Source organism: Scyliorhinus torazame, chromosome 19 (genome assembly GCF_047496885.1).
Source record: "Scyliorhinus torazame isolate Kashiwa2021f chromosome 19, sScyTor2.1, whole genome shotgun sequence".
NCBI classification, from domain to species: Eukaryota; Metazoa; Chordata; class Chondrichthyes; order Carcharhiniformes; family Scyliorhinidae; genus Scyliorhinus; species Scyliorhinus torazame.
This window is the reverse complement of record NC_092725.1, coordinates 117,479,837-117,505,271: the sequence shown is the minus strand read 5'-3', so window position 1 is coordinate 117,505,271 and position 25,435 is coordinate 117,479,837. Positions and strand designations below refer to the sequence as shown.

Below are 25,435 nucleotides of genomic sequence, written 5' to 3'. Positions count from 1 at the left end.
ATTCCCCCCTTACCCTGTGTTCGCCAAATTACATTGGCTCCTGGTCAAGCAACATGTACATCAAAAAATTCTCAGCCTTGTTTTCAAATCCCTCCATGGCGTTGCCCCTCCGTATCTCTGTAATCTCCTCCAAATCCACAACCCTCCAAGATACCTGTGCCGCTTAATTCTGGCCTCCTGTGCATTCCCAGTCATAAGTGAAATTAAAGCACATTGCTGTGGTGTTCTTTGTGATTCAGTTGTTAGGATGTTGTAGTTTTCACAAAGACCACAGAAGCTAAGTTCATTAATGAAGCTAACATTTATTTACACTACTTATTAAAGCTCAACCACTTATTCCTATAGTAAACAATAATCTAGTAATCTCCAATCTACACTCTACTAACACTAGTCTCGACACTCTATCTATAACTGTACTCTACCCTCTCTCACTGCTCCTCTCCAGCCTTCTCCCAGCCGTCTGTGAATCAGTGTTTTATGTAGCTCTGCACGATGGTTGCGGTGGATGGGGGCCAATCACCTCATCCTCAGGGCAATGTTCCAGGCCCAACCATCTTTAGCTGCTTCATTAATGGCCTACCCTTGAGAGTAAGTGTTATTTAAGTATCAGCCATTTCTCAGTGGCTGCGCTCCTGTCTCCAAGTCACAAGGTTATGGGTTTTTGATACCACAGTTGGTCAAATGCTACCCTTCTGTCAAGGACAGTCGCACTCCAGAACATTAGTACAAAAATCAAGGTTAACACTCCAGTGCAATACTGAGGGAGAGCTGCACTGTTGGAGGTACCATCTTTCTGATGGAACATTAAACTGAGGCCCTACCTGCTCACTCAGGTAGTTACAAAAACAAAAAGCTATGACACCATTTCAAAGAAGGACTGTGGAGTTATCCCCACTGTCTTGGCCACTAGGGGCTGGTTTAGCACAGTGGGCTAAGACAGCTGGCTTGTAATGCAGAACAAGACCAGCAGTGTGGGTTCAATTCCCATTTCAGCCTCCCTGAATAGGCGCTGGAATGTGGCGACTAGGGGCTTTTCACAGTAACTTCATTGAAGCTTACGTGTGACAATAAATTATTATTATTATTAATATTTATCCCTCAATCAACATCACAAAAACAGATTATCTGGTCATTATCGTGGGTTTGTGGGAATTAGTGGGGGGGGGGGCATTTTCTCCATTTAACGCTTGGGGAAAAAAAATCCATTGGTTGTAAACATGCAGTAGTAGTGAAAGGGACTATATAGGTGCAAGTCATTCAGTACTGAAGGAGTGCTACACCCTCTGAGGTGCCATTCAACTGTAAAAATAAGGCCTTGTATGTTCTTCCAGTTGGCAGTAAGTAGACCCATGGCACTATTTAATGATCAGGGTGTTACGAATAATGACTTATCTAAAATATCATCCAACAGGAGGATAAAATGACCAATAGTCTTCTTATTGAAAGATGAACTATTTAATGAGTAATAAAATAATAAACTGTGAGTCCTTTTACTCAATACTAAACTAACAGTAAAGAATTAAAGTACAATACAGATAACTGTACACTATACACTATTATAACAAACTAGTTTTAACTTCTCTCACTCTAGCTGTTCTATGTCTTGCTTGTTCACTGTTCTGAATCACTTCTCATCATCTGACTTAGAAAAGGAGGGAAATCAGGAACGAAATTCTCCGGTATCGGCGCGATGTCCGCCGACTGGCGCCCAAAAGGGCGCAAATCAGTCGGGCATCGCGCCGCCCGAAAGGTGCGGAATGCTCCGCATCTTTGGGGGCCGAGCCCCAACCTTGAGGGGCTAGGTCCGCGCCGGACGAATTTCCGCCCCGCCAGCTGGCGGAAAAGGCCTTTGGTGCCCCGCCAGCTGGCGCGGAAATGACATCACCGGGCGGCGCATGCGCGGGAGCGTTAGCGGCCGCTGATGGCATTCCCGCGCATGCGCAGTGGAGGGAGTCTCTTCCGCCTCCGCCATGGTGGAGACCGTGGCGAAGGCGGAAGGAAAAGAGTGCCCCCACGGCACAGGCCCGCCCGCGGATCGGTGGGCCCCGATCGCGGGCCAGGCCACCGTGGGGGCACCCCCGGGGCCAAATCGGCCCGCGCCCCCCCCCCAGGACCCCGGAGCCCGCCCGCGCCGCCTTGTCCCGCCGGTAAGGTAGGTGGTTTAATCTATGCCGGTGGGACAGGCATTTTAGCTGCGGGACGTCGGCCCATTCAGGCCGGAGAATCGCGGGGGGGGGGCCCCGCCAATCGGCGCGGCGCGACCCCGGCGATTCTCCGACCCGGCGGGGGGTCGGAGAATCTCGCCCCAGTTCTTATAGTATCTGACTGTGAGCCATCTAGTGTTGAAATGACTGTACTACATTTACATACATTGATCACGTATATTGATATCTGAATATCACTACACAGGTTAGTTCCCCTGGTGTCCTGCCCATCATTTATCATTCAACCAACACTGTCAGTAAAACAAATTATTTAGTCTTTTATTACATTGCTGGTTCTGAGCTCTTGCTGTCCATAAATTGATGGCCTTGTGTCCCTATATTACCCCAGCGATTATGCAACAGCACTTAATTGGCTTCAAAGGATTTTGGAATATCCTGTGGAAGTAGAAGGTACTATGTAAAAGCAAGTTGTCTCTTTCTAAATGGGGGAAATTTAGGGAAGTAATTCTGGAGCCTGGATGGATGAAGGCACAACTGCCAATAGTGAGACAAAGAGACCAGGAACTATACAGCAAGCCAGCATCAGAAGAATGGAGAAGATACTAGAGGGTAGTCATCTAGGAATCCATATTCATGATAAAAGCCTTGAACAGGAGAGAAACTTAAAGTTACAGAAGATGCAAATCTGGAAATAAAGGATCAAGTCCATAATAATGATGGCAAATTAATACAAGTGACTCGAACTGGATTTCTTTCACAACAAATCCCTTCCCTTCCTTTATCAACCGACCGAGAACTTACAAGTGATTGGGAACGATACTGGTTATAATCTTAATAACATAACTTTAAATTTTTAACCAAACGCAATAAATTGGCTGTTGAACCAATAATTTCACATTGTATATTGTCCATTTAACTTCCAATGAAGTGTTCATCATTTACCAAGGCTAAACCAGAACAGTTATTGTATTAATTGAAATAACGTTTGCATGTTTGAACCATAATAGGAGCCGTTGGTGCAGCACTTTAACCTGGATTTTTAGATAAAAACTGAAAGCTTTACTTTTACTCCAAATCCTGGGAATCATATTGAAGAACTTTATATGTAATGCCAAATCTGGGAAAACTATTGCAAACCTCAGACATGAGGGCAACATAGACTCCAGTTTGTTCCATTGCACGCTAGAAAGTAATTTTGCAGTCAAATTAATCTACAGGAACACAAGGAAGGTTGTGTAACTAGTATTTGTGAGCAGTCAGTTTGCTTAGATTTAGTGTACTAATCTTATCACGGCCGGGACAGAGGTGCATTGGCAGAACATTAGAAAGCATGATTAGAAGGGGAAAGCTGAAATTGCTCTCCTGTCAGCTGTTTTCCTTCACAGGATACTGAGTGGTTCCTGTCACTACCAGATACTGATTGCATAAAACCTCAATCCAGAAATGCTTGTCAAAAATCATTTCCTCAGCCAATTTGGACCTGCTGAGGTTGGAATAGCTTTGTCACATCCAAGGTGGCCTTCATTGTTCTGAGAACGGGGTTCAGTCATTCTGATTATAGCAGATATCCGCACTCGCGGCTAGCACTGTAGTTTTTGCCCAGACATTAAAGGACAGCATCCTGAGCAAACTCCACTGGCATGCATAATGCATTCCTGTGGTGTGATTTATTAGTTTACTGTAATATTCACATTGAAAATTATGCCGTTAACAGGTTTGGGAGCTATGTGACCAAATAATCGTCCATTGTCCCTTTTATTCATGTTGTTCTGATGTGGTCACAAAGAACGAACACGGTTCAGCACGGTAGCATGGTGGTTAGCACAATTGCTTCACAGCTCCAGGGTCCCAGGTTCGATTCCGGGCTTGGGTCACTGTCTGTGGAGTCTGCACGTTCGCCCTGTGTGTGCGTGGGTTTCCTCCGGATGCTCCGGTTTCCTCCCACAGTCCAAAGATGTGCAGGTTAGGTGGATTGGCCATGATAAATTGCCCTTAGTGACCAAAATTGCCGTTAGTGTTGGGTGGGGTTACTGGATTATGGGGATAGGGTGGAGGTGTGGGCTTGGGTAGGGTGCTCTTTCAAAGAGCCGGTGCAGACCCAATGGGCAGAATGGCCTCCTTCTGCACTGTAAATTCTATGATATTTCAAGGGGGTTAAGTCCCGTTTGATTCCTCTGCATCATTTACATGTTTCTTAACTGAGATATGTTTTTAATTAAACGTGTCGAATTAGCTGTTCAATGAGCCATGTGGGTCAGACCTATAAAATTGAGTAAATTCTATTTACAGAAAGGCGAACAATAGTATTTCCTTTAGTCTAGTAACCTTAGATATTAAAAGAAATGTTACAAAGCTCTCTGTTCATTTGTTGTAAAAATAATGATGTGGACCCACGCCAGTTTGCTTCCAAACCAAATCACTGCTCAAGGATCTGCTGATTCCAAACATTTAGAATCATAGAATCATAGAATCCCTACACTACTGAAAGAGGCCATTCAGCACCAACACTCTGAAAGTGCACCCTCCCATCTCCCACTCCTCCGCCGATACCCAAGCAAACCTGCACATCCCTGGACACTAAGGGGCAAATTTTAGCGTGGCTAATCCACCTAACCTGCACTTCTTTGGACTCTGGGAGGAAACCCACGCAGCCACAGGGAGAACGTGCAAACTCCGCACAGACAATCACCCAAGGCTGGAATTGAACCCGGGTCCCTGGCGCTGTGAGGCAGCAGTGCGAACCAACTTTCAGGTTGTCGTTTGGTTTTGAAATGGTGACATTGATGCCAGTCAAAATATTGATTTCACTTAATAGTGACACAAGCATCTTTTAACCACTTAAGACTGGTGCTGTATTCGTACATCACCCCACACATGTGCATAGTAATCTCCATGCCTGCCCCCGCACAATTTAATAAGTATCATTAATTTGAGCGGTCACAAATGATTGTTACCATGTGACAGCGACAAAGGTGAACTTTCCCTCCTTGTCCTTCGCCATTGCCAATCTGCAGCCTTTGACAGGGTTGACCACACTGTCCTCCTCCAGGACCTGTGCACTGTTGTCCAGCTGGGTGGGACTGTTCTCACCTGGTTCCATTCCTATCCATCAAATTACAGCCAGAGAATCACTTGCAATGTTTTCTCATCCTGCTCCTGTCCTGTTGCCTCTGATGTCTCCCAAGGAGCTATCCTTGTCCCCCTCTGATTTCTCACCTACATGGTGCACCTCGGCAACATCACCCAGAAGCACAGTGCTGGTTTTCACACGTAAGCTGATGAGTGGAGGTGTGTGGGGGTAGAGTGGAGGCATGCGGGGTAGAGTGGAGGCATGCGGGGTAGAGTGGAGGCATGCGGGGTAGAGTGGAGGTGTGCGGGGGTAGAGTGGAGGCGTGTGGGGGTAGAGTGCAGGCATGCGGGAAAGAGTGGAGGTATGCGGGGTAGAGTGGAGTTATGCAGGGTTGGTAGCAGCCCAAGTAGATTTCAGTGTTGAGGCAGCAGTATCAATGGGGTCACTCTTTTTACTCATTTGGCTGCATGGTTCCCAGATGTTTTGCAAACAGTTGGAGATGTGAGTTTGATCAGCTGATTTCTTTATCTAGATTTAACTTACTGCCAAATACCGATAAATCTATGATAAATTGGTACAACATATAATACTTCTCCACTCTCTTACAACAAAATACCATGCTCCAGCCCAAATAGTATTCCATAAATTGCGAGATAAAGAATTGCAGGAAAGAGCCTCATTTTTCTTTTTCCAACAATTAGTGCGCTTTTAGTGTTTGGAAGTAATGCTTTTGCCTGAGATCTTCTGGGAATGGTGTGTTTGTTTTTCCAGTGGCAGAAATTCACCTCTTTGAGATGAAACCAAACCCTTCATTCCGCTCCAGAGATGATCTTCCTTCTAATTAATGTCTTCCTTCCATCTGTACACTTGTCACTTCATTCAGGCAGAATGGCAGTGGAGCAGTAGGATGGGGATTTGATGTACTAAAGAGGAAACAACTCCCTAATACGAATGCACGGGGTTAGAGTGCAATGATTCTCAACAGGCAAACGTCCAGCTCAGTCAAATCCCAACCTAACAAATGAACCGAAGGCCGAGGACCAGGGCTGTGGGCGTTCCACATTTGCAGAGCTCTGAACAAACATTGTAGAGAGTATTTAAAGAAATGACAGCGCTTGAATAAACAGTGTCAAACCAACACCTGATGAGAGAGATACTTTTACACCATAATGAGAAATGGCATAATTTTAGTAAATGACAAAAACTGGGTTGTGACCCATTCCATGATTTATGGCCTTGGGCAGTCAGGTGGTCCAGAATGATGGACAGGTGGAGCTTCCTTTTTGAAGAAAATGTTCCATTAATCATATTTTTAAAAGACCACTCCTTTTTATGCTGATTACATAAATCTAACATTTCAGACACAGTTAGTGGGCTCAATTCAACTAACTGGGAACAAAGTCCCATTGCGAACATGTTTAGCCGCATGTTTCCCGGCGCTCACAACTACTCAGCGCTACTCAGGTTGTACAGGGGGCCTCAGCAGGGAACGCACAGTCAAGGCCGCACATCGCACATAACCTTGTTTTGTACACTGGGGTTTTCAGGCATAGTGTGGCCATTGGATCGCGAGTATCATGAATTTATAGTTTTGTTTTACTTTTCAATACGCCACCCATTTCAACTTTGATAATATTGGGCAACTTTAAAATAAGGCACACAATTTCCACCACAAACTGCCAAATTCCCTTCTGTAGATTTTGCAAGGACCTCAATGTAGCAACAAAATGAATAAAAATCTTTCAGAGGGTCGTTGTAGACTCAATGGGCGAATGGCCTCCTTCTGCACCGTAGGGATTCTATGAATAGAGAATATTGCACCTAAAAGCACAAGATACTGTCCATAATTAGGTAATTAGGTGCAAGTGTAAAGTGAACGCATTTTTAAATATATTTATTTATCCAACAGGTATTAACTTCAAGTTATCAGCAACTTTCCTTACTATGTAGTTAAGCTGCGTATAAATCCCTCTTCAAGCCGCTAGGAAACTGGCTAATAAAAGCAGTCAGTTCAGCTCTGGGTAATGAGAAACCCTGTCCCTTTAAGAAACTAAAGAATTTTAAGGGGTTTTAAAACATTGTAGTTATGTGCTGTACTGATTTTACTTTTGATCAATTATGAAATGTCACCAATTTTAAATTGTCACCCATTGTTTTAGAATGTAAACCCATCTCGTAGCTTCACACATTTGAAGCCTTTGTCATCACTGAAGCTGGGGCTCTCGCTATTGTGGATGGATAAAGTGCCTTTGAAAGCCCTTTCTGACAGACTTGTGATCAGCTTGCAACCAACCAGCCACCTGTTAGAGAAAGACTGGCAATTCGTGGACAGTCTTTTGGTGTTGCAGTGTGCACACCTAGGAAATGGGTTCACATTACCCTTATTCACCTCATGTAATGCCAGAAGTTTGGGATGGAATCAAACATAGGTCCCAGGCAAATTGGAATAGCTCACTGTGACACCCAGTCCACACCCACGCTGACTCTTAATATAAGGCTAAAATTTGAGATAAGATCGTTAGGTGTAGGTGTTGAAAATATAAGGGGGTACTCCTGCAGAACATTCTAACTGATTCAAACCATAAAACTGTGGTGTGGTTTTAATGAGATAGTTCTTCTTGGAAGCAGAATTTGGCAGTATGACTTTGGCAGTAGACAGTTCGACAATTAACAACTTAACCAGCCATACCAAATCTTAGTCTAAAACCTCAATGTTCAGTCCTGCTGCACATCAGTGGTGATTAATAGTGGAAACGGCAAACATACATCACAAGGGACTTCACACAGGACCAAAGAACTATGGATGCTAAGTCAATGAAAGAGAGATTATAAGTAGTGACTAATAGTTTGATGAACATGATAGGTTTGAAGGAGGACTTAAAGAAGAAAATGGAAAGAATGAGTTGTTTAGGAAGGAAATTCCAGAAAATAGCATCCAGATAGCTGATAACATGGGTGCCAATGGCAGGTTGAAGGGAAGTTGAAGGAACTCGGGAGGCTGGAGTCGGAAGAACAGTTTGGAGGAAGGGGTTTACGGGACAGAGGAGTTGAGGACATGGGATCATTTCATTTTAAGGAGAAGAATTTATATTTGAGGCTTTGGTGAACCAGGAGCAAATATCGGTTCACAAGGATGGGTATGGTGATTGGGCATAATTTAGGATATGGTGAGGGCATCAGAGCTTCTAGGAGACAATTTGGGGAGTATTGGAGTAATTGATCTAGAGAGTGGCAATAGAGTGATGCTCTCAGCAGCAAGTGTGCTGAGGCAGGGCAGAGACAGGTAACGTTAACAAGCAGACAGTCTTTGTGTAGGGGAGGATATGGGAGTGCATGTTCAGCTTAGCATTTAACAGAATTCTGAATTCAAAAACAAACTGGTTCAACTTGGGACAGTACCTGGGATGGTGGCTAAAGTCAATGGCAAGGATACAAAGTTTGTGACGGGGGCGGAAGACAGCGGCTTCAGGTGTTCACCAGAAGCTCATCCAAGATTAAGAGCTGAAGCTTTCATCTTTGGTTCGGAAAGGGAAAGTCAGGCCGTTTCCTGATATCATGTTCCCGACTTCGGAAATTCATGTCAATTCACCAGGAATTGTGGTCTTCAGTAGTCTCGTGCAGGCTAGAGTCAGGGCCTCTGCAGCAACAGAGGCAGATTTATGCCAAGGTCAGCAGTAAAGAAAGTCCATCTCCATTTACTAGAACATTGGCCTAGTTCTCGGCATTCATCTATCAACTGTACCAGCAAAGCAGTTCAAACAGGTGGCCAACCATCTGTTTTGTTAGATGGCCTTGTTATGAATGCTTGGCTGAGCTCCAATACTCACTGATGAATTCAGGACACTGAGGAATGTTTACACAATTATGATGGGGAAGGCAAGCTTTGTTTCAATGACAGTTTTATAAGTTTGGAATAAGATCATCTTTGAAGTGGATTTTTTAATGCCTGTTTGTGCATGTGGACAAGATTGAGAGAAATGTAATGGATTAAAGCTTTTTTTCAATGGAGTATGAATGTCTCTGTTTGATTGACCATGTTATGAGTTTGAAAGATGGGTAATTTTTCAAAGGAAATTTTGAATGGATGATTATTTTATTTATGTAATGAGTGCCTCAAAGACTTGCCAGTGTTATTATGTGGCTCATTAGTCCTGTACCTAGTGGAGATTGGAAGAATGCTTCAACATTTCAGCAAATGTCAGGACATTAAATTGATGTGAACGTCAAATGCAGGGTCCCCTATATACATTATTATCTAATTCTCCATACTGTTGAATGTATAAGAGGACTCCATCTACTGGATAAAGTACTCTAATGCATCCAAAGCTAAACATAGTGCCAGTCAATTTAATGGCCTCTTACATTTTAGGAACAGAGTGAGAAGAGAAGTCACGCTGGAGATGTTCTTTCTATATTTCAATAGATAAGACAAATACTAAGCAATGGCATGGGTAATGCACTATTACAGAGGTTACCATTTATAACATTAGTTTGAATTTCTTACTGCTGTGACTTAATGGAAACTGGATTGGAAAGATTCAAAAAGGGAGCTGCAGGAATGATTGGCATGGATTTGAAAGCTGTAAAATGCTTAAGGACTTTATAGAGAAAAGGAACAGTGAAGATGGAGCTAAAGGTCTATGAACCTAAAATTCGAATGACAATTTCAAGAAGGAGGCAAAAATCCCCAAAGAATTGGGTGAAAATTTCAATGTAGTGTATAATCTAAACATAATTTGTTTTCATCACTGTAAATCAGTGTGATAGCATACTCCTCCAGTGACGAGTAAACTATATTGGATCCATCAAAGCCCATTGTGTATCTCTGGTACAGTAACTCCACCATTCCAATGTTTACCAATTAATGTAAAATGGAAATTATATATCAGTGTAGAATTTCAATCTCCACGTACTGTTTTACTAAAGTAACAAAATTGATACCAGTTTTATATTCAAATGCAACCTGAACAAATTTAGTTGCACATTATTCTTAGCTGAAAAAACTGATGTGAAGTCTTGAGACTACAGGTAAAGTTACAAAAAAGATTAAGAGCGTAGGTACCCTAATGCAATAATTTGCAATAATTTGCTTTTTTGGACTGCACTCAAATGATGTATAATATAAATGTTTAAATTAATTTATCCTGGCAGAGTTCCTGCAGCCTTGAGGAACCCACCTGCCTCCATGACAATAGCAGCCTAAGAAGAAACCTTATTTGGACCAGGCATTTAAACAACAAAATCAACATCACTTTATATAAATATTCAGATCCGGGGAAAATTGTGGGCAGTGGGAGGCAAGTATAAAATTGCTGCCCCCCATGCCTCTCATTTGGTCCTCCCTGTTGCGGGGGGCGGGGAGATGGGGGATCGCTAAGCACAGGAAGAAAAAATTCAGTCCCCGGTGTCACACAAGGACAAAGTGGTCAAGGGAGAGGGGTACATGGAAGTCAATCTCATGTCTGGGGATGATGCGTGTAGATGAGGAAGAGAAGGGAGCTGAGGATCGATCTTTGCTGAGTTCTGGAATGAATTATGAGAAGATACATACATTGCATTCACTTTCAGCAAAGGTCGATTGCACTAAGAGTGGGCTGGATTTTCCTCTGTCTTTTCTGAAAATGGGTGGGTTTTGAGAAGGAGCTTCAAGTCACATGCTGGCAGTACCCTCACAGATTATGTCTCTTCTTTGTCCACTTCTTTGTGGAGAAGCACTAAGGCCCAAGGAAAGAAATGGGGTCTAATGAACATTTTCAAATACTCTTTCTTAATTTGCAGGAGAGGCTCAAATGTGTCGCTTACGTTGGATATGAGTACCATGGGAAATGTTGAATCATTCAGTATTGCTCCCACACCTCGTGAAAAAATATTTCTGGAGTATCTACGAACTGCGAGCCGAGTGCTTACTAGATTACAACTGAAAGAATATGTAGCAAGTGCCCAATCCCTTCAAGCTGAATTCATGGTATGATACCCTATGCAGTGTATTTTGTATGTCAGTTTAATCGTACAAGTTGTAATAGGTATAAAATTATTGCCTACTCTCAGTGGGATAAAGCAGGAACCAATTGGCTTCATTGGTTGCATCATGAGGTTAATTAAACCTATGGCAGTTTTCCTGCTTTCCAAGCCCCGGACCCTGATCATATCAAGACATTTAATGATACAGACAAAAATATAGGTTAAAACGATTCCATGATCTATATAATCGAACATTCGAGCTATTAAGCAGTGAATGGTTACGGTGCTAATGTGCAATTTGAACTAGAAAGGACAAAGCAATGGATTCCATTTTTTAAAAACATTTTTCACTCGAAGCTTAGTATTCCAGACAGTAATGTTATTTTTAAAATATGATTTTATTATCTTTGTTCAATAAATGCAGTTGAGCTCTTCTTACCTCAATCTTATGTTCAATGTCTATCCACGTGGAATGAATTGTGGATATTGAAGAATAAAAAGTAAGCTCTGGCACATATAAATACATTTGTGGAAAACATCCAATCCTCAAATATTGTTGATGGCCTGTCATAAGCATTCCTTGATTACAGGATGGGTAGGGTTAATGAAGTACTTTAGCGATTCCAAGCAGCTTTATTAACCCCAGTATGCTGTTATACACACATTGTGACAAAGTTCCTCTAAACCATCCATTGCTTATTGGCTTGTATGTTCGATTATATAGATCACGGAATAGTTTTAACCTTTATTTTATGTGTGTCATCCATGCAAATCGAATGTCCTGATCGGATAGGGGTCTGGACAAAGAAATCAGGAAAACTGCCAACAGCTTAATGATATAATTAACCTCATGATAATAAGAAGAAATAATAATCACTTATTGTCACAAGTAAGCTTCAATGAAGTTACTGTGAAAAGCCCCTAGTCGCCACATTCTGGCGCCTGTTCGGGGAGGCTGGTAAGGGAATTGAACCTGTGCTGCTGGCATTGTTCTGCATTACAAGCCAGCTGTTTAGCCCACTGTGCTAAACCAGCCCCTCATGATGCAACCCGCACATAAAATCACACAATATCTTGTGTATTTCCCAGTAAGTTATACATTGCTTACATTCTTTAAGAGCACCAGAGTACAATTTCACTTGACATTCCTATACTGGAAGACCAGATTAATGGGTGGCATTTGGGAGAGGCGAAGTAGATTTTGAGTGTGGATTTCACCTTGCTGCAATTGATACTCGGGTATAACTTAAATATGTATTATGGACTTCTTTGCCTGACAACAGCTGTTTGTTATTGCTCTGCAGTATGCAGTGTTCCTAAGTGCATTGGAATTTCTGATGCTTGTGTTTTTTATTTCCTTCAAAAAACAGGAAATTCCCATGAATTTTGTGAATCCCAAAGAGCTCAATATCCCCTGTCATGGAGCTAAGAATAGATATAAAACTATTTTGCCAAGTAAGTTCACCTGTTACACAATTCATCTTTCACTATTAAATAGTTGCCTTGAATATCCTTTGATGCAAAAAAAAAGTTTATTTTCTTTATTGTTCAAGATGCATTGACTAAGCCTGTGAGACAAGGAAAGGAGAGGTCACCCTGTTAGGGGTTTTCTATAGGCCTCCGAAAAGTTCCAGAGATGTAGAGGAGAGGATTGCAAAGATGATTCTGGATAGGAGCGAAAGCAATAGGGTAGTTGTTATGGGGGACTTTAACTTTCCAAATATTGATTGGAAACGCTGTAGTTCGAGTACATTAGATGGGTCCGTTTTTGTCCAATGTGTGCAGGAGGGTTTCCTGACACAGTATGTAGATAGGCCAACGAGAGGCGAGGCCATATTGGATTTGGTACTGGGTAATGAACCAGGACAGGTGTTAGATTTAGAGGTAGGTGAGTACTTTGGTGACAGTGACCACAATTCGATTACGTTTGCTTTAGTGATGGAAAGGGATAGGTATATACCGCAGGGCAAGAGTTATATCTGGGGGAAAGGCAATTATGATGCAATGAGGCAAGACTTAGGATACATCGGATGGAGAGGAAAACTGCAGGGGATTGGCACAATGGAAATGTGGAGCTTGTTCAAGGGACAGCTACTGCGTGTCCTTGATAAGTATGTACCTGTCAGGCAGGGAGGAAGTGGTCGAGCAAGGGAACTGTGGTTTACTAAAGCAGTCGAAACACTTGTCAAGAGGAAGAAGGAGACTTATGTAAAGATGAGACATGAAGGTTCAGTTAGGGTGCTCGAGAGTTACAAGTTAGCTAGGAAGGACCTAAAGAGAGAGCTAAGAAGAGCCAGGAGGGGACATGAGAAGTCTTTGGCAGGTAGGATCAAGGATAACGCTAAAGCTTTCTATAGATATGTCAGGAATAAAAGAATGACTAGGGTAAGAGTAGGGCCAGTCGAGGACAGGAATGGGAAGTTGTGCTTGGAGTCCGAGGAGATAGGAGAGGTGCTAAATGAATATTTTTCGTCAGTATTCACACAGGAAAAAGACAATGTTGTCGAGGAGAATACTGAGATTCAGGCTACTAGACTAGAAGGGCTTGAGGTTCATAAGGAGGAGGTGTTAGCAATTCTGGAAAGTGTGAAAATAGATAAGTCACCTGGGCTGGATGGGATTTATCCTAGGATTCTCTGGGAAGCTAGGGAGGAGATTGCTGAGCCTTTGGCCTTGATCTTTAAGTCATCTTTGTCTACAGGAATAGTGCCAGAAGACTGGAGGACTGCAAATGTTGTCCCCTTGTTCAAGAAGGGGAGTAGAGATAACCCCGGTAACTATAGACCAGTGAGCCTTACTTCTGTTGTGGGAAAAATCTTGGAAAGGTTTATAAGAGATAGGATGTATAATCATCTGGAAAGGAATCATTTGATTAGAGATAGTCAACACGGTTTTGTGAAGGGTAAGTCGTGCCTCACAAACCTTATAGAGTTCTTTGAGAAGGTGACCAAACAAGTGGATGAGGGTAAAGCAGTTGATGTGGTGTATATGGATTTCAGTAAAGCATTTGATAAGGTTCCCCATGGTAGGCTACGGCAGAAAATACGGAGGCATGGGATTCAGGGTGATTTAGCAGTTTGGATCAGAAATTGGCTAGCTGGAAGAAGACAAAGGGTGGTGGTTGATGGAAAATGTTCAGACTGGAGTCCAGTTACTAGTGGTGTACCACAAGGATCTGTTTTGGGGCCACTGCTGTTTGTCATTTTTATAAATGACCTGGAGGAGGGCGTAGAAGGATGGGTGAGTAAATTTGCAGATGACATTAAAGTCGGTGGAGTTGTGGACAGTACAGAAGGATGTTACAAGTTACAGAGGGACATAGATAAGCTGCAGCGCTGGGCTGAGAGGTGGCAAATGGAGTTTAATGCAGAAAAGTGTGAGGTGATTCATTTTGGAAGGAATAACAGGAAGACTGAGTACTGGGCTAATGGTAAGATTCTTGGCAGTGTGGATGAGCAGAGAGATCTCGGTGTCCATGTACATAGATCCCTGAAAGATGCCACCCAGGTTGAGAGGGTTGTTGAGAAGGCGTACGGTGTGTTAGCTTTTATTGGTAGAGGGATTGAGTTTAGGAGCCATGAGGTCATGTTGCAGCTATACAATACTCTGGTGCGGCCGTATTTGGAGTATTGCGTGCAATTCTGGTCGCCGCATTATAGGAAGGATGTGGAAGCATTGGAAAGGGTACAGAGGAGATTTACCAGAATATTGCCTGGTATGGAGGGAAGATCTTATGAGGAAAGGCTGAGAGACTTGAGGCTGTTTTCGTTAGAGAGAAGAAAGTTAAGAGGTGACTTAATTGAGGCATACAAGATGATCAGAGGATTGGATAGGGTGGACAGTGAGAGCCTTTTTCCTCGGATGGTGATGTCTAGCACGAGGGGACATACCTTTAAATTGAGGGGAGATAGATATAAGACAGATGTCAGAGGTAGGTTCGTTACTCAGAGAGTAGTAAGGGCGTGGAATGCCCTGCCTGTAACTGTAGTGGACTCGCCAACACTAAGGACATTCAAATGGTCATTGGATAGACTTATGGACAATAAGGGAATAGTGTAGATGGGCTTTAGAGTGCTTTCACAGGTTGGCGCAACATCGAGGGCCGAAGGGCCTGTACTGCGCTGTAATGTTCTATGTTCTATGTGTAACACATTCTTATTCTTATGTACATTACATCCTTCTGTTTAAAATTGGAGTCTTGAGCAAGTTTAAAGTGCCAGTGGAAAGACTTCATTACTGCCTCCTGTGCCAGTTTATAACTTGCTTCACATACCAGGCAGTCAGGGACAGTGGGTCACTGGGCTTTTAAACGATAGGGGCAGCATTACAATGATTCCAAATAATAATACTTTACATAATAAGACCTATGTGTACAATGAACTACATCGACAAAATTTCCATGTCACACTGTAACATCAGGGGTGGAATTCTCCGAGCGATCGGCGCGGGGGCGGAGAATGGGCGTTGACGCCGAAAACTGGCGCAATGCCACTCCAGCGATTCTCCGGTCACCGGAGAATCACCGCGAATCGCACACACGCGGTCTATGCGGCGCGGGTAGGGGACCATTGACAAAGGCCCCCCCCCCCCCCCCGCGATTCACCGGAGAAAACTGGCCGTGGTCCCGACGGCGTGGTTCTAACCGTTTTTCCTGCCGTGTACAGTCGGTGACGGCTGCGGAGTCAGTCCGCGGCCGCCCTGGTGGGAGGGTGGAGGGGGTCCTTCACCGGGGGGGGCCTCAGGGACGGCCAGACTAGTGATCGGAGGCCAACGATCCGTGGGGGCGCGCGATCTCAGGAGGGGGCCTATATGTTCAGGCCCGCTCCACTCTGGAAAGTCCAGAGTGAAACACCCGCATTTTGACGCTGGAGTGGGGACATAGCCCTATTATTGGAGAATCCCGCCCCTTAATTATTAGGAGAGAATATATTATGATAAAATTACTTCTTTTTAAAATAAGTCTCGAAACATTTTAGGGTCCACACTCTTGATTTGATCTTCTTCAGGTACCATCTTGCTACTTTTGTGGATAATGTTTTGCGGTTTACATGCCACTGTCAAGTCCATGAGAAAGTTGGGATGTATATTGCACAGTTCAGTTATTGCTTGCTGATGCCAACAGCCCATACAGGATCACCTAACACAGCACTGACCAGATCAAACCCGTGGTCTTCCTGATATGTACGGCTCAGATATTTATTGGGATAGCGCACTGATGTTGGGGCCACAAATTTATACATTGTTACGTCAGTGAGGTATGCTAGCTGAATAACCCCGATCACTTTTATAGATCAGAATTTGGAAACTGTAAATGTGAGGTAACACAAGAACAACTAGACTGCCAAGCAAATTGTCTCTCTGAGATAGTTGTGATTTCACTAAAAGTAAAAAGATGTGAAATGACCTATCACACTTTTTACTCTTTTGCAAAAGGTTCTTACCAAATCCACTTTAGATGCAATTTTTGTTTGGATCGGAAGAAAGCTACAGTGAGAAGAATCAAAAATGTTGGCAAGAAACCTCTGGCATTTCACGCCAGTCCTGCCAAAGCGCAACCCTGCTGCGGATTTCACACAGCGAGGGGTTCATTCAACAGGAAACCCCATTAACAATGGCAGGACCAGAAGACCCTGCCACACGCCAATGGTGGGACACCTCTGCAAATCATACTGCTCATTAACTCTAATGATTAGTAGGAATCCTGATAACATTTGTGTACATTGCATTTACAAAGTGTTTACAGAAACAGGCCATTCAGTCCAACTAGTCCATGCTGGTGTTTATGCTTCACATGTGTCTCCTCTCACCTTCATCTAACCTTATCAATATAATCTATTTCTTTGCACCCCTTTTATATCTGGCTTCACTTTAAATGCATCTTTGGTATTCACCTTATCTACCGGCACACTCCTTGTGGTAGTCTATATTCTTTTTTTTAAAAGTATTTTTATTGGGATTTGATATTTCATCGCAAATTTTATACATAGAATTATAGAATTTACAGTGCAGAAGGAGGCCATTCGGCCCATCGAGTCTGCACCGGCTCTTGGAAAGAGCACCCTACCCAAGGTCAACAACTCCACCCTATCCCCATAACCCAGTAACCCCGCCCAACACTTAAGGGAAAATTTGGACACTAAAGGCAATTTTAGCATGGCCAATCCACCTAACCTGCATATCTTTGGGCTGTGGGAGGAAACCGGAGCACCCGGAGGAAACCCACGCACACACGGGGAGGATGTGCAGACTCCGCACAGACAGTGACCCAAGCCGGAATCGAACCTGGGACCCCGGAGCTGTGAAGCAATTGTGCTATCCACAATGCTACCATGCTGCCCCAAACAGTAAGAAACAGACCCATTGGCAAAACATAGAAACAAAGAACATGGCAATAATAACTTCATAAACATCTGTACAGCCAGTTGTCGCCTTTTATGTGACCAAGTTTCCCATGCTTGCATTTTCTGATTTACATTCGTATTTACAATCCATACCAGACCTCTTAACTTTATACATATTTACATTCATTTTTAATGGTAGGGGGGTGGGTCCTGTGACTTATCAAAGGAGGTTAGGATGGTCCACCTCTCCGATTTTACCCTGTGTGGGAGGGGTCCATGCCCCCTCCAGCTAACAGCCTTCCTCTCCGTCTCTCATCTGAAGTACGCGAGCTTCATTTCATCCCAGTGGTAACTGAGACTCCTTGGGAGGCTGGTTGACTCCGTTTGCTGGATGGCCAGTGCAGATCAGATTGGTGCCAACAACAAAGGGTTTGATTCCAACACCATGGTGGAGGCCTTGGCGCTGTGGGTCAGACTTGCCAATGGGCAGAAAGAAGAAGTTTCTATTTCATTTATAACCTCCCAAAATTAAAAGAGAACATAACACAAGAAGAAAGCATTTTGAATACTCATAAGATTTGTCCCAAGTCAGTGTCTATTTTAAAAATGTATTCATGGAATGTGAGCATCACTGGCAAGACCACCCTCATTGTCCATCACTAAATTGCCCTTGAGAAGGTGACGGTGAGCTGTCTTCTTGAATTTAACTCAATGGTTTGCTGGACCATTTCAAAGGGCAGTTAAAAGTCAACCACATTACCAAATTTGCTTCCCCAAAAGACATTAGTATACCAGACATTTTTATGATAATCTCTTCATTTCATGGTGACCATAAATGATATGAGCTTTGATTTAAATTGCTTTTTTTAAAAATTAAACTTTAATTCCCCAGCTGCCATGATGGGATTTGAACTCATGTCTCAGGTTCATTAATCTAGGCTTCTGGATTACTCATCCAGTGAAATAATTATGCCATCATACTCCTGTGAGTATCTCTTTATAACAGTTCATTAAAATAAATTCACCTTGTAGGGCTCCTTTTTAGATCCCTGTGCATCCTCCAAGGATAGAAGTGGAATCATTTCACCGTCAGCCATGAGAGAATCTCCTTGTAGTGTAACTTGTACCCAGTTTTGATATTCATCTATTTGATATATTTTTGGATTAATCTTACTACATTCAGCCTCTGCTGAGATTTCAATGCCGTGAAAAGGATATGGGCTCGTGACAAGCAGAAGCAATGTTGAGAAATAGACTCACTTCATTGGCAGCTGAGGAGATAGATCTCCCTGGAATGGAACTATTTGCATCTCTGCACACACAGCGAGCTCCCACCGACTGCACCCAACCATGGAGCATTTTCAAGTTATCTTTTTTGAATTGAGGGGAAGAATAATGCCTGGAACAGAATATTTAAGTCTCTCCTCATAGCCTGTGACTCAGCCAAAAGTGTCACTTGAATTTATAAGCGCAATTTAATCTTTAAAAATAAATAAGTTCCATCTTTTAAAATATATACAAGGTGGCAATCAAAAAACATGTAACAAGGCATGGGGTGGGGCATGAAGGGTGGTGGTGGGGGGGGGGTTGCATGAAGGGCGGGGTTGGGGAGGGGTTGCGTGAAGAGTGGGGGGTGGTGGCACTGTCACATCAAAGCAGCCAAAGTAATAATAAAGGATTGGAGACAAAGGGAAAACCTAATTGTATTATTTACAATTGGATGAGTTGCTTTGTTTTCGATTGGAAAGCAACTTGACACAGTATAGTTAATTCTGAGAAAGCATCTCTTGTTGTCTTTCTTGTGGTTTCGACCTAAGATATAATACTTTCATATAATAATGCGGGCGGCACGGTAGCACAGACAGTGGTTAGCACTGTTGCTTCACAGCTCCAGAGTCCCGGGTTTTATTCCCAACTTGGGTCACTGTTGTTTTGTTTCCTGTGTGGTAGGTAACATGTGCTACTCAAGCCTTGGTTAGTGATGAGGTCTTCTGAATCTCGATGAAGAAGACTCAAACTCGTCCAGCAGTAACAAAAGGTTTATTTATTTATTTTTAAATTTAGTGTACCCAATTAATTTTTTTTCAATTAAGGGGCAATTTAGCGTGGCCAATCCACCTAGCCTGCACATCTTTGGGTTGTTGGGGTGATACCCACGCAAACACGGGGAGAATGTGCAAACTCCACACAGACAGTGACCCAGAGCCGGGATCGAACCTTGGACCTCGGCACCGTGAGGCTGCAGGGCTAACCCACTGCGCCACCGTGCTGCCCTACAAAAGGTTTATTGAGTAACTATAACAATAATTGCATGAGTTCTTTGCTTTAACTTTGATACCAGTGATAAGGTTAACAAGATCTAACTACGGTAACTATACGTAACTCCACTAGCCATCTGAACTAGTCTGCTATTGCCCTGGTCACAGTGCACCCAAGAGAGAGCGTGAGACCCAATGTGGTTGCTTTTTATACCCCTGTTGGTCCGGCCCTCCATGACGTGTTTGAATGGTCAAATCACTTTGCTGTCTGATTTAGACTTTCTTTATTTTTCTATACTTGTGGCAGCAATTCTGTGTTACACCGTTGTCTGACCTGGACTTTTTCCTGTGCTTATGGTATTGATTCCAGTGATCATGTGGTGCTACTGATTACACATTAATCCCTTGTGTACATGCACATATAGAGATCACTACATCCCCCTTTTTTTCATGTTACATATTTTCTGTATGTTGTAAAGAAAATTGAACAAACATAATGGATGCAGTTTGCAAATGCATTACATAAAATCAATGAGTAAGTCTGTCAAATGTGAATACATTTAGTCTCTTAGGTTTTTTTCGCTTGCATGAAATAGGTAGACAAATGATGTTATGTACAAGTTGTGATGATCTTGGTGATTATACAAAGCCAATTAATATTTATGAGTCCAATCTTAATTTAAAACATTTGTGAGTTCAAACTTTATGAATTTGTTCAGTTGAGTTGCTTTCTTCTTCTGTTGTTGAAGTGGTGATGTTGATGTCGTTATTTCTTTGTGAACGTCGTCAGTGTTCTTGTGTTTAAGTGACCATCAAGTCATCATGACGTGTTTGAATGGTCAAATCACTTTGTTGTCTGATTTAGACTTTCTTTTTTTTCTATACTTGTGGTAGCAATTCTGTGTTACACCGTTGTCTGACCTGGACTTTTTCCTGTGCTTACGGTATTGATTCTGTATGTCATCTGCCTTGAAAGCTGGCATGCTTGCTTGTTCTGGAGCAGATGTGAATTCGTGAGATTCTTTGTCATGCCTTGGCATGTTTAAGTCTTGTCATTGTTTTGCAGTGTGCTGTGGCATTGTCCTTCATGTGCAGAGTTGTACCATGTGGTACAGGTTGTTGTTTCATTGTTGTTGTTTCTGTCGTGTCTGTCTTTGTTGTTTTTGTTGTCGCTGTTTTTGTCGTTTCTGTCTTGGTCATTTTCGTTGTCATTCTTGTTGTTGTCGTTCTTGTTGTTGTTTTTGTCGTGCTTGTTGTTTCTGTTTTTGTTATGCTTCTTGTTGGTTTTGTTGTTGCTCTTGTAGTCTTTGTTGTTGTGCTTGTCTGAATTTTCTTCTCTTTTTGTCTAACCTAATCTAACTAGTTCCGTTAAAGCCAACATGCCTGGTACCATGTTTTGTTACCTGTGTGGTAGGTAACATGTGCTACTCAAACCTTGGTTAGGGATGAGGTCTTCTGAATCTCGATGAAGAAGACTCAAACTCGTCCCGTAGTAAGAAAAGGTTTGTTGAGTAACTATAACAATAATTGCATGAGTTTTTTATTTTAACTTTGATACTAGTGATAAGGTTAACAAGATCTAACTACGGTAACTATACGTAACTCCACTAGCCATCTGAACTAGTCTGCTATTGTCCTGGTCACAGTGCACCCAAGAGAGAGCGAGAGACCCAATGTGGTTGCTTTTTATACCCCTGTTGGTCCGGCCCTCTAGTGATAATGTGATGCTACTGATTACACATTAATCCCTTGTGTACATGCACATATAGAGATCACTATAACTGTCTGTGCAGAGTCCGCACATTCTCCCCGTGTCTGCGTGGGTTTCCTCCGGTGCTCCAGTTTCCTTCCACAGTCCAAAGATGTGCAGGTTAGGTGGATTGTCCATGCTAAAATTGCCCTTAATGTCCAAAAAGGTTAGGTGGGGTTACTGGGTTAGGGGGATAGATTGGGGGGGGGGGGGCTTAAGTAGGGTGCTCTTTCCAAGGGCCAGTGCAGACTCGATGGACCGAATGGCCTCCTTCTGCACTGTAAATTCTATCTTGGGGTTTACTGTGGAGTTGTTAATACAAATTAGATCACAAGGGCGGCATGGTGGCGCAGTGGTTAGCACTGCCTCACGGCGCTGAGGACCCGGATACGATCCCGCCCCGGGTCACTGTCCATATGGAGTTTGCACATTCTCCCGTGTTTGTGTGGGTCACACCCTAACAACCTTAAGATGTGCAGGGTAGGTGAATTGCCCCTTAATTGGAACAAAACAGAATTGGGTAATCTAAATTTATTTAGAAAAATACAAATTGGATCACACCAAACTTGAGGGGTTGATGAAAATCAGAACAGAACTGTTTGTATGGTGGCATAGTGGTTAGCACTGCTTCCCGACAGTGCCAGGATCCTGTGTCCGATCTTGGCCTTGGGTGACTATCTGTGTGGAGTTTGCACATTCTCCCCATTTCTATGTGGGTTTTCTTCGGGTGCTCCGGTTTCATCCCACAGTCCAAAGATTTGCAGGTTGGGTGGATTGGCCATGCTAAATTTTCCCTTGGTGTCCAAAGATGCCCAGGTTAGGTGGGTTATTGGGATAGGGCGGGAGAGTGAGCCTGGGTCGGGTGCTCTTTCGGAGGGTCAGTACAGACCCAATGGGCTGAATGGCCTCGTTCTGCATTGTAGGGATTCTAAGGATTTTATATCAATCTCCCTCCTGTCTGTAACAACATTTACGAGTCAATAACATGCCCTTCTGGATGAAATACTATTAAATGTGAGCTGTTTTTAAGCCATGGTATGAGAAATGTATTTAAATCTGGACAATGCATGCTGAAAAAGGAAATGTGAGACACAATGAATGGGTGTACATTGGCAAGGATATAAAAGGAAAAGGATTTGGGTGTGATTATTGGTCATTCACGAAAGGTACCAGCATTGTGATGCCATTGAGCAAAGCAATTCAAGTATGGGCTGCATCTTGAGGGTATTAGGATCATGTATCGAAGGGTTGCTTTAAGATTATTTAGCTCATTTAAATCCCATTTTTAGATAGTGAAGACATTTTGCATTTAAAGTAGCACTAGCATGAGGCATCTCCTGTGCTGCTCTCTCTGATAGCAAACCCTCCATCGATCTTCTCTTCTTTAATGCATGGCAATGTTTTAAATGTCCCATTAAAGGTTCTGACCCTTTGAATGAATTTACACCAAGGGCAGGATGGCTTCAGAATCCAAAGCCCTTGCCCATGCGGGCAATCCCTGTACTCTACACTGCTGGAAGTTGGTGTATGGACAGCACCATTGTGCCAAACAGCAGCCAGAAGAGCAAGGGAAGCGACGATACAGGTTCAGGTGATTGGACTGGGGATAAGGGCAAGGTGCTGGTTTAGCTGCCGGGCTTTTATTTTTCTTTCAGATTGCCTAGAGCAGGTTGTGGGGTGCCTCTTTATGGAGGAGGGCAATAATTGTTAGTGGCTCGAAGGGATCAGGAAAATTACTTCATTGGCTCTTTCCTCTCATCTGTAGAAATGAACCACTTTGCGAAGGTCATGGTGTTGAAAATAAGCTTCTTCACTCAGCGTATGTACTGGACTCAGCATCATGAGTGGAAAGATTAGAATTAAAAACAAGCAAGAGAGAAATACCTACTTATATTATTTTGTGATGTGGAGATGCCGGCGTTGGACTGGGGTGAGTGCAGTAAGAGGTTTTACAACACCAGGTTAAAGTCCAACAGGTTTGTTTCGATGTCACTAGCTTTCGGAGCGCTGCTCCTTCCTCAGGTGAATGAAGAGGTATGTTCCAGAAACATATATATAGACAGATTCAAAGATGCCAGACAATGCTTGGAATATGAGCATTAACAGGTGATTAAATCTTTACAGATCCAGAGATGGGGTAACCCCAGGAGAAAGAGGTGTCAATTGTGTCAAGCCAGGACAGTTGGTAGGATTTTGAAGGCCAGATGGTGGGGGATGAATGTAATGCAACATGAATCCCAGGTCCCGGTTGAGGCCGCACTCATGTGTGCGGAACTTGGCTATAAGTTTCTGCTCGGCGATTCTGCGTTGTCGCGCGTCCTGAAGGCCGCCTTGGAGAACGCTTACCCGGAGATCAGAGGCTTAATGCCCTTGACTGCTGAAGTGTTCCCCGACTGGAAGGGAACAGTCCTGCCTGGTGATTGTCGCACGATCTCCGTTCATTCGTTGTCGCAGCGTCTGCATGGTCTCGCCAATGTACCACACTTCGGGACATCCTTTCCTGCAGCGTATGAGGTAGACAACGTTGGCCGAGTCGCACGAGTATGTACCGCGTACCTGGTGGGTGGTGGTCTCACGTGTAATGAGGGTATCCATGTCGATGATCTGGCACGTCATGCAGAGATTGCCATGGCAGGGTTGTGTGGTGTCATGGTCACTGTTCTGAAGGCTGGGTAGTTTGCTGCAAACAATGGTTTGTTTGAGGTTGCCCGGTTGTTTGAAGGCAAGTAGTGGGGGTGTGGGGATGACCTTGGCAAGATGTTCATCTTCATCTTGTTGAAGGCTGTGAAGAAGATGCCGTAGTTTCTCCGCTCCGGGAAAGTACTGGACGACGAAGGGTATTCTGTCGGTTGTGTCCCATGTTTGTCAGAGGTGTAATGAAATCAACATTTTAGAACTGCAAGGGAAGTCATCTGGAGGTTGATGCACGATCAATGACCACTAAAGTGAGGTTGTAGTCCAACTGAAGGCTTTAATAAGCTAGATGTTTCCCACCGCAGCTCAGGTACAGAATGAAGGCTGCTGGGACGGCACTGGCTCTTATGCCCCACCCAGCAGGGCGGAGCTACCATACATCCTAACCAATAGAAAGCATACAGTTTCCACCAATGGTGCTCCAGCCTGTCAGGTACCATAATACCTCCAATACCACATTCACCCCCAGTTTAAAAAAAAGTCCAGCGGGGTTGGTGGCCTGATACTACAAGCATGGCAACGTGGTAGAATTAGTTATGGAGGTACTGTAATACCTCCGTACAGCGTTTTGTAACTATTTACAATTCTGATAGCTATTTACAATTGGTGATTTAAATTTACAGTTTACAGTTTAAAATGAAGCAATCAGTCGATCGGGTGCCTTGTGATCGTCGGAGCTTCGGTGGTGACTCCGGTGGAGGCTCGGGCGTCTGTGACTCCGGGGGCGTGGCCTCGATCTCCATGGCAGCTTCAGCAATCCTAGACGGCGCTTGTGAGGAAAATGGTTGACTTGGGGAGGGAGCGCCTGCGGGGTGCGTCGGTGGGTGGGGGGGGGGCCTTAACGGGGTTGGTGGGAGGACTGATCCTCCTGTAAAGTGCACTGGTGGGAGGGAGGGTGGGACTGGTGTTTGGGTTGTGCATGGAGCTCCGGCGGGCGCCAGGTCTCGTAGGGAGACTGTATCTTGTCGGCCGTCGGGGTGCGCCCCGTAGGCGTACTGGGGGTTAGCATGGAGCAGATGGGCCCTCGCGACCAACGGGTCCGACTTGAACGCCCGCACGTGTTTTCGGAGCAGGATGGGTCTGGGTGCTGCCAGCCAGGTCGGGAGCGAGGTCCCAGAGGAGGACTTCCTGGGGAAGACAAGGAGACATTAGTGAGGTGTCTGGTTGGTGGTGGTACACAGCAGTGACCGGATGGA

The 25,435-nt window shown here is 43.8% G+C and overlaps 1 protein-coding gene across 2 annotated transcripts in view; it reads left to right on the top strand.

The window, feature by feature from the left end:
* ptprr (protein tyrosine phosphatase receptor type R) overlaps positions 1 to 25,435 on the top strand; it is a 371,240-nt gene that overhangs the window by 250,780 nt on the left and 95,025 nt on the right. For both annotated transcript variants that reach the window (XM_072485105.1, XM_072485106.1), the window contains 2 exons: positions 11,014 to 11,200; positions 12,567 to 12,651. In XM_072485105.1, coding sequence (XP_072341206.1) covers positions 11,014 to 11,200; positions 12,567 to 12,651 — 272 coding nt within the window. The remainder of the gene's footprint in view (positions 1 to 11,013; positions 11,201 to 12,566; positions 12,652 to 25,435) is intronic.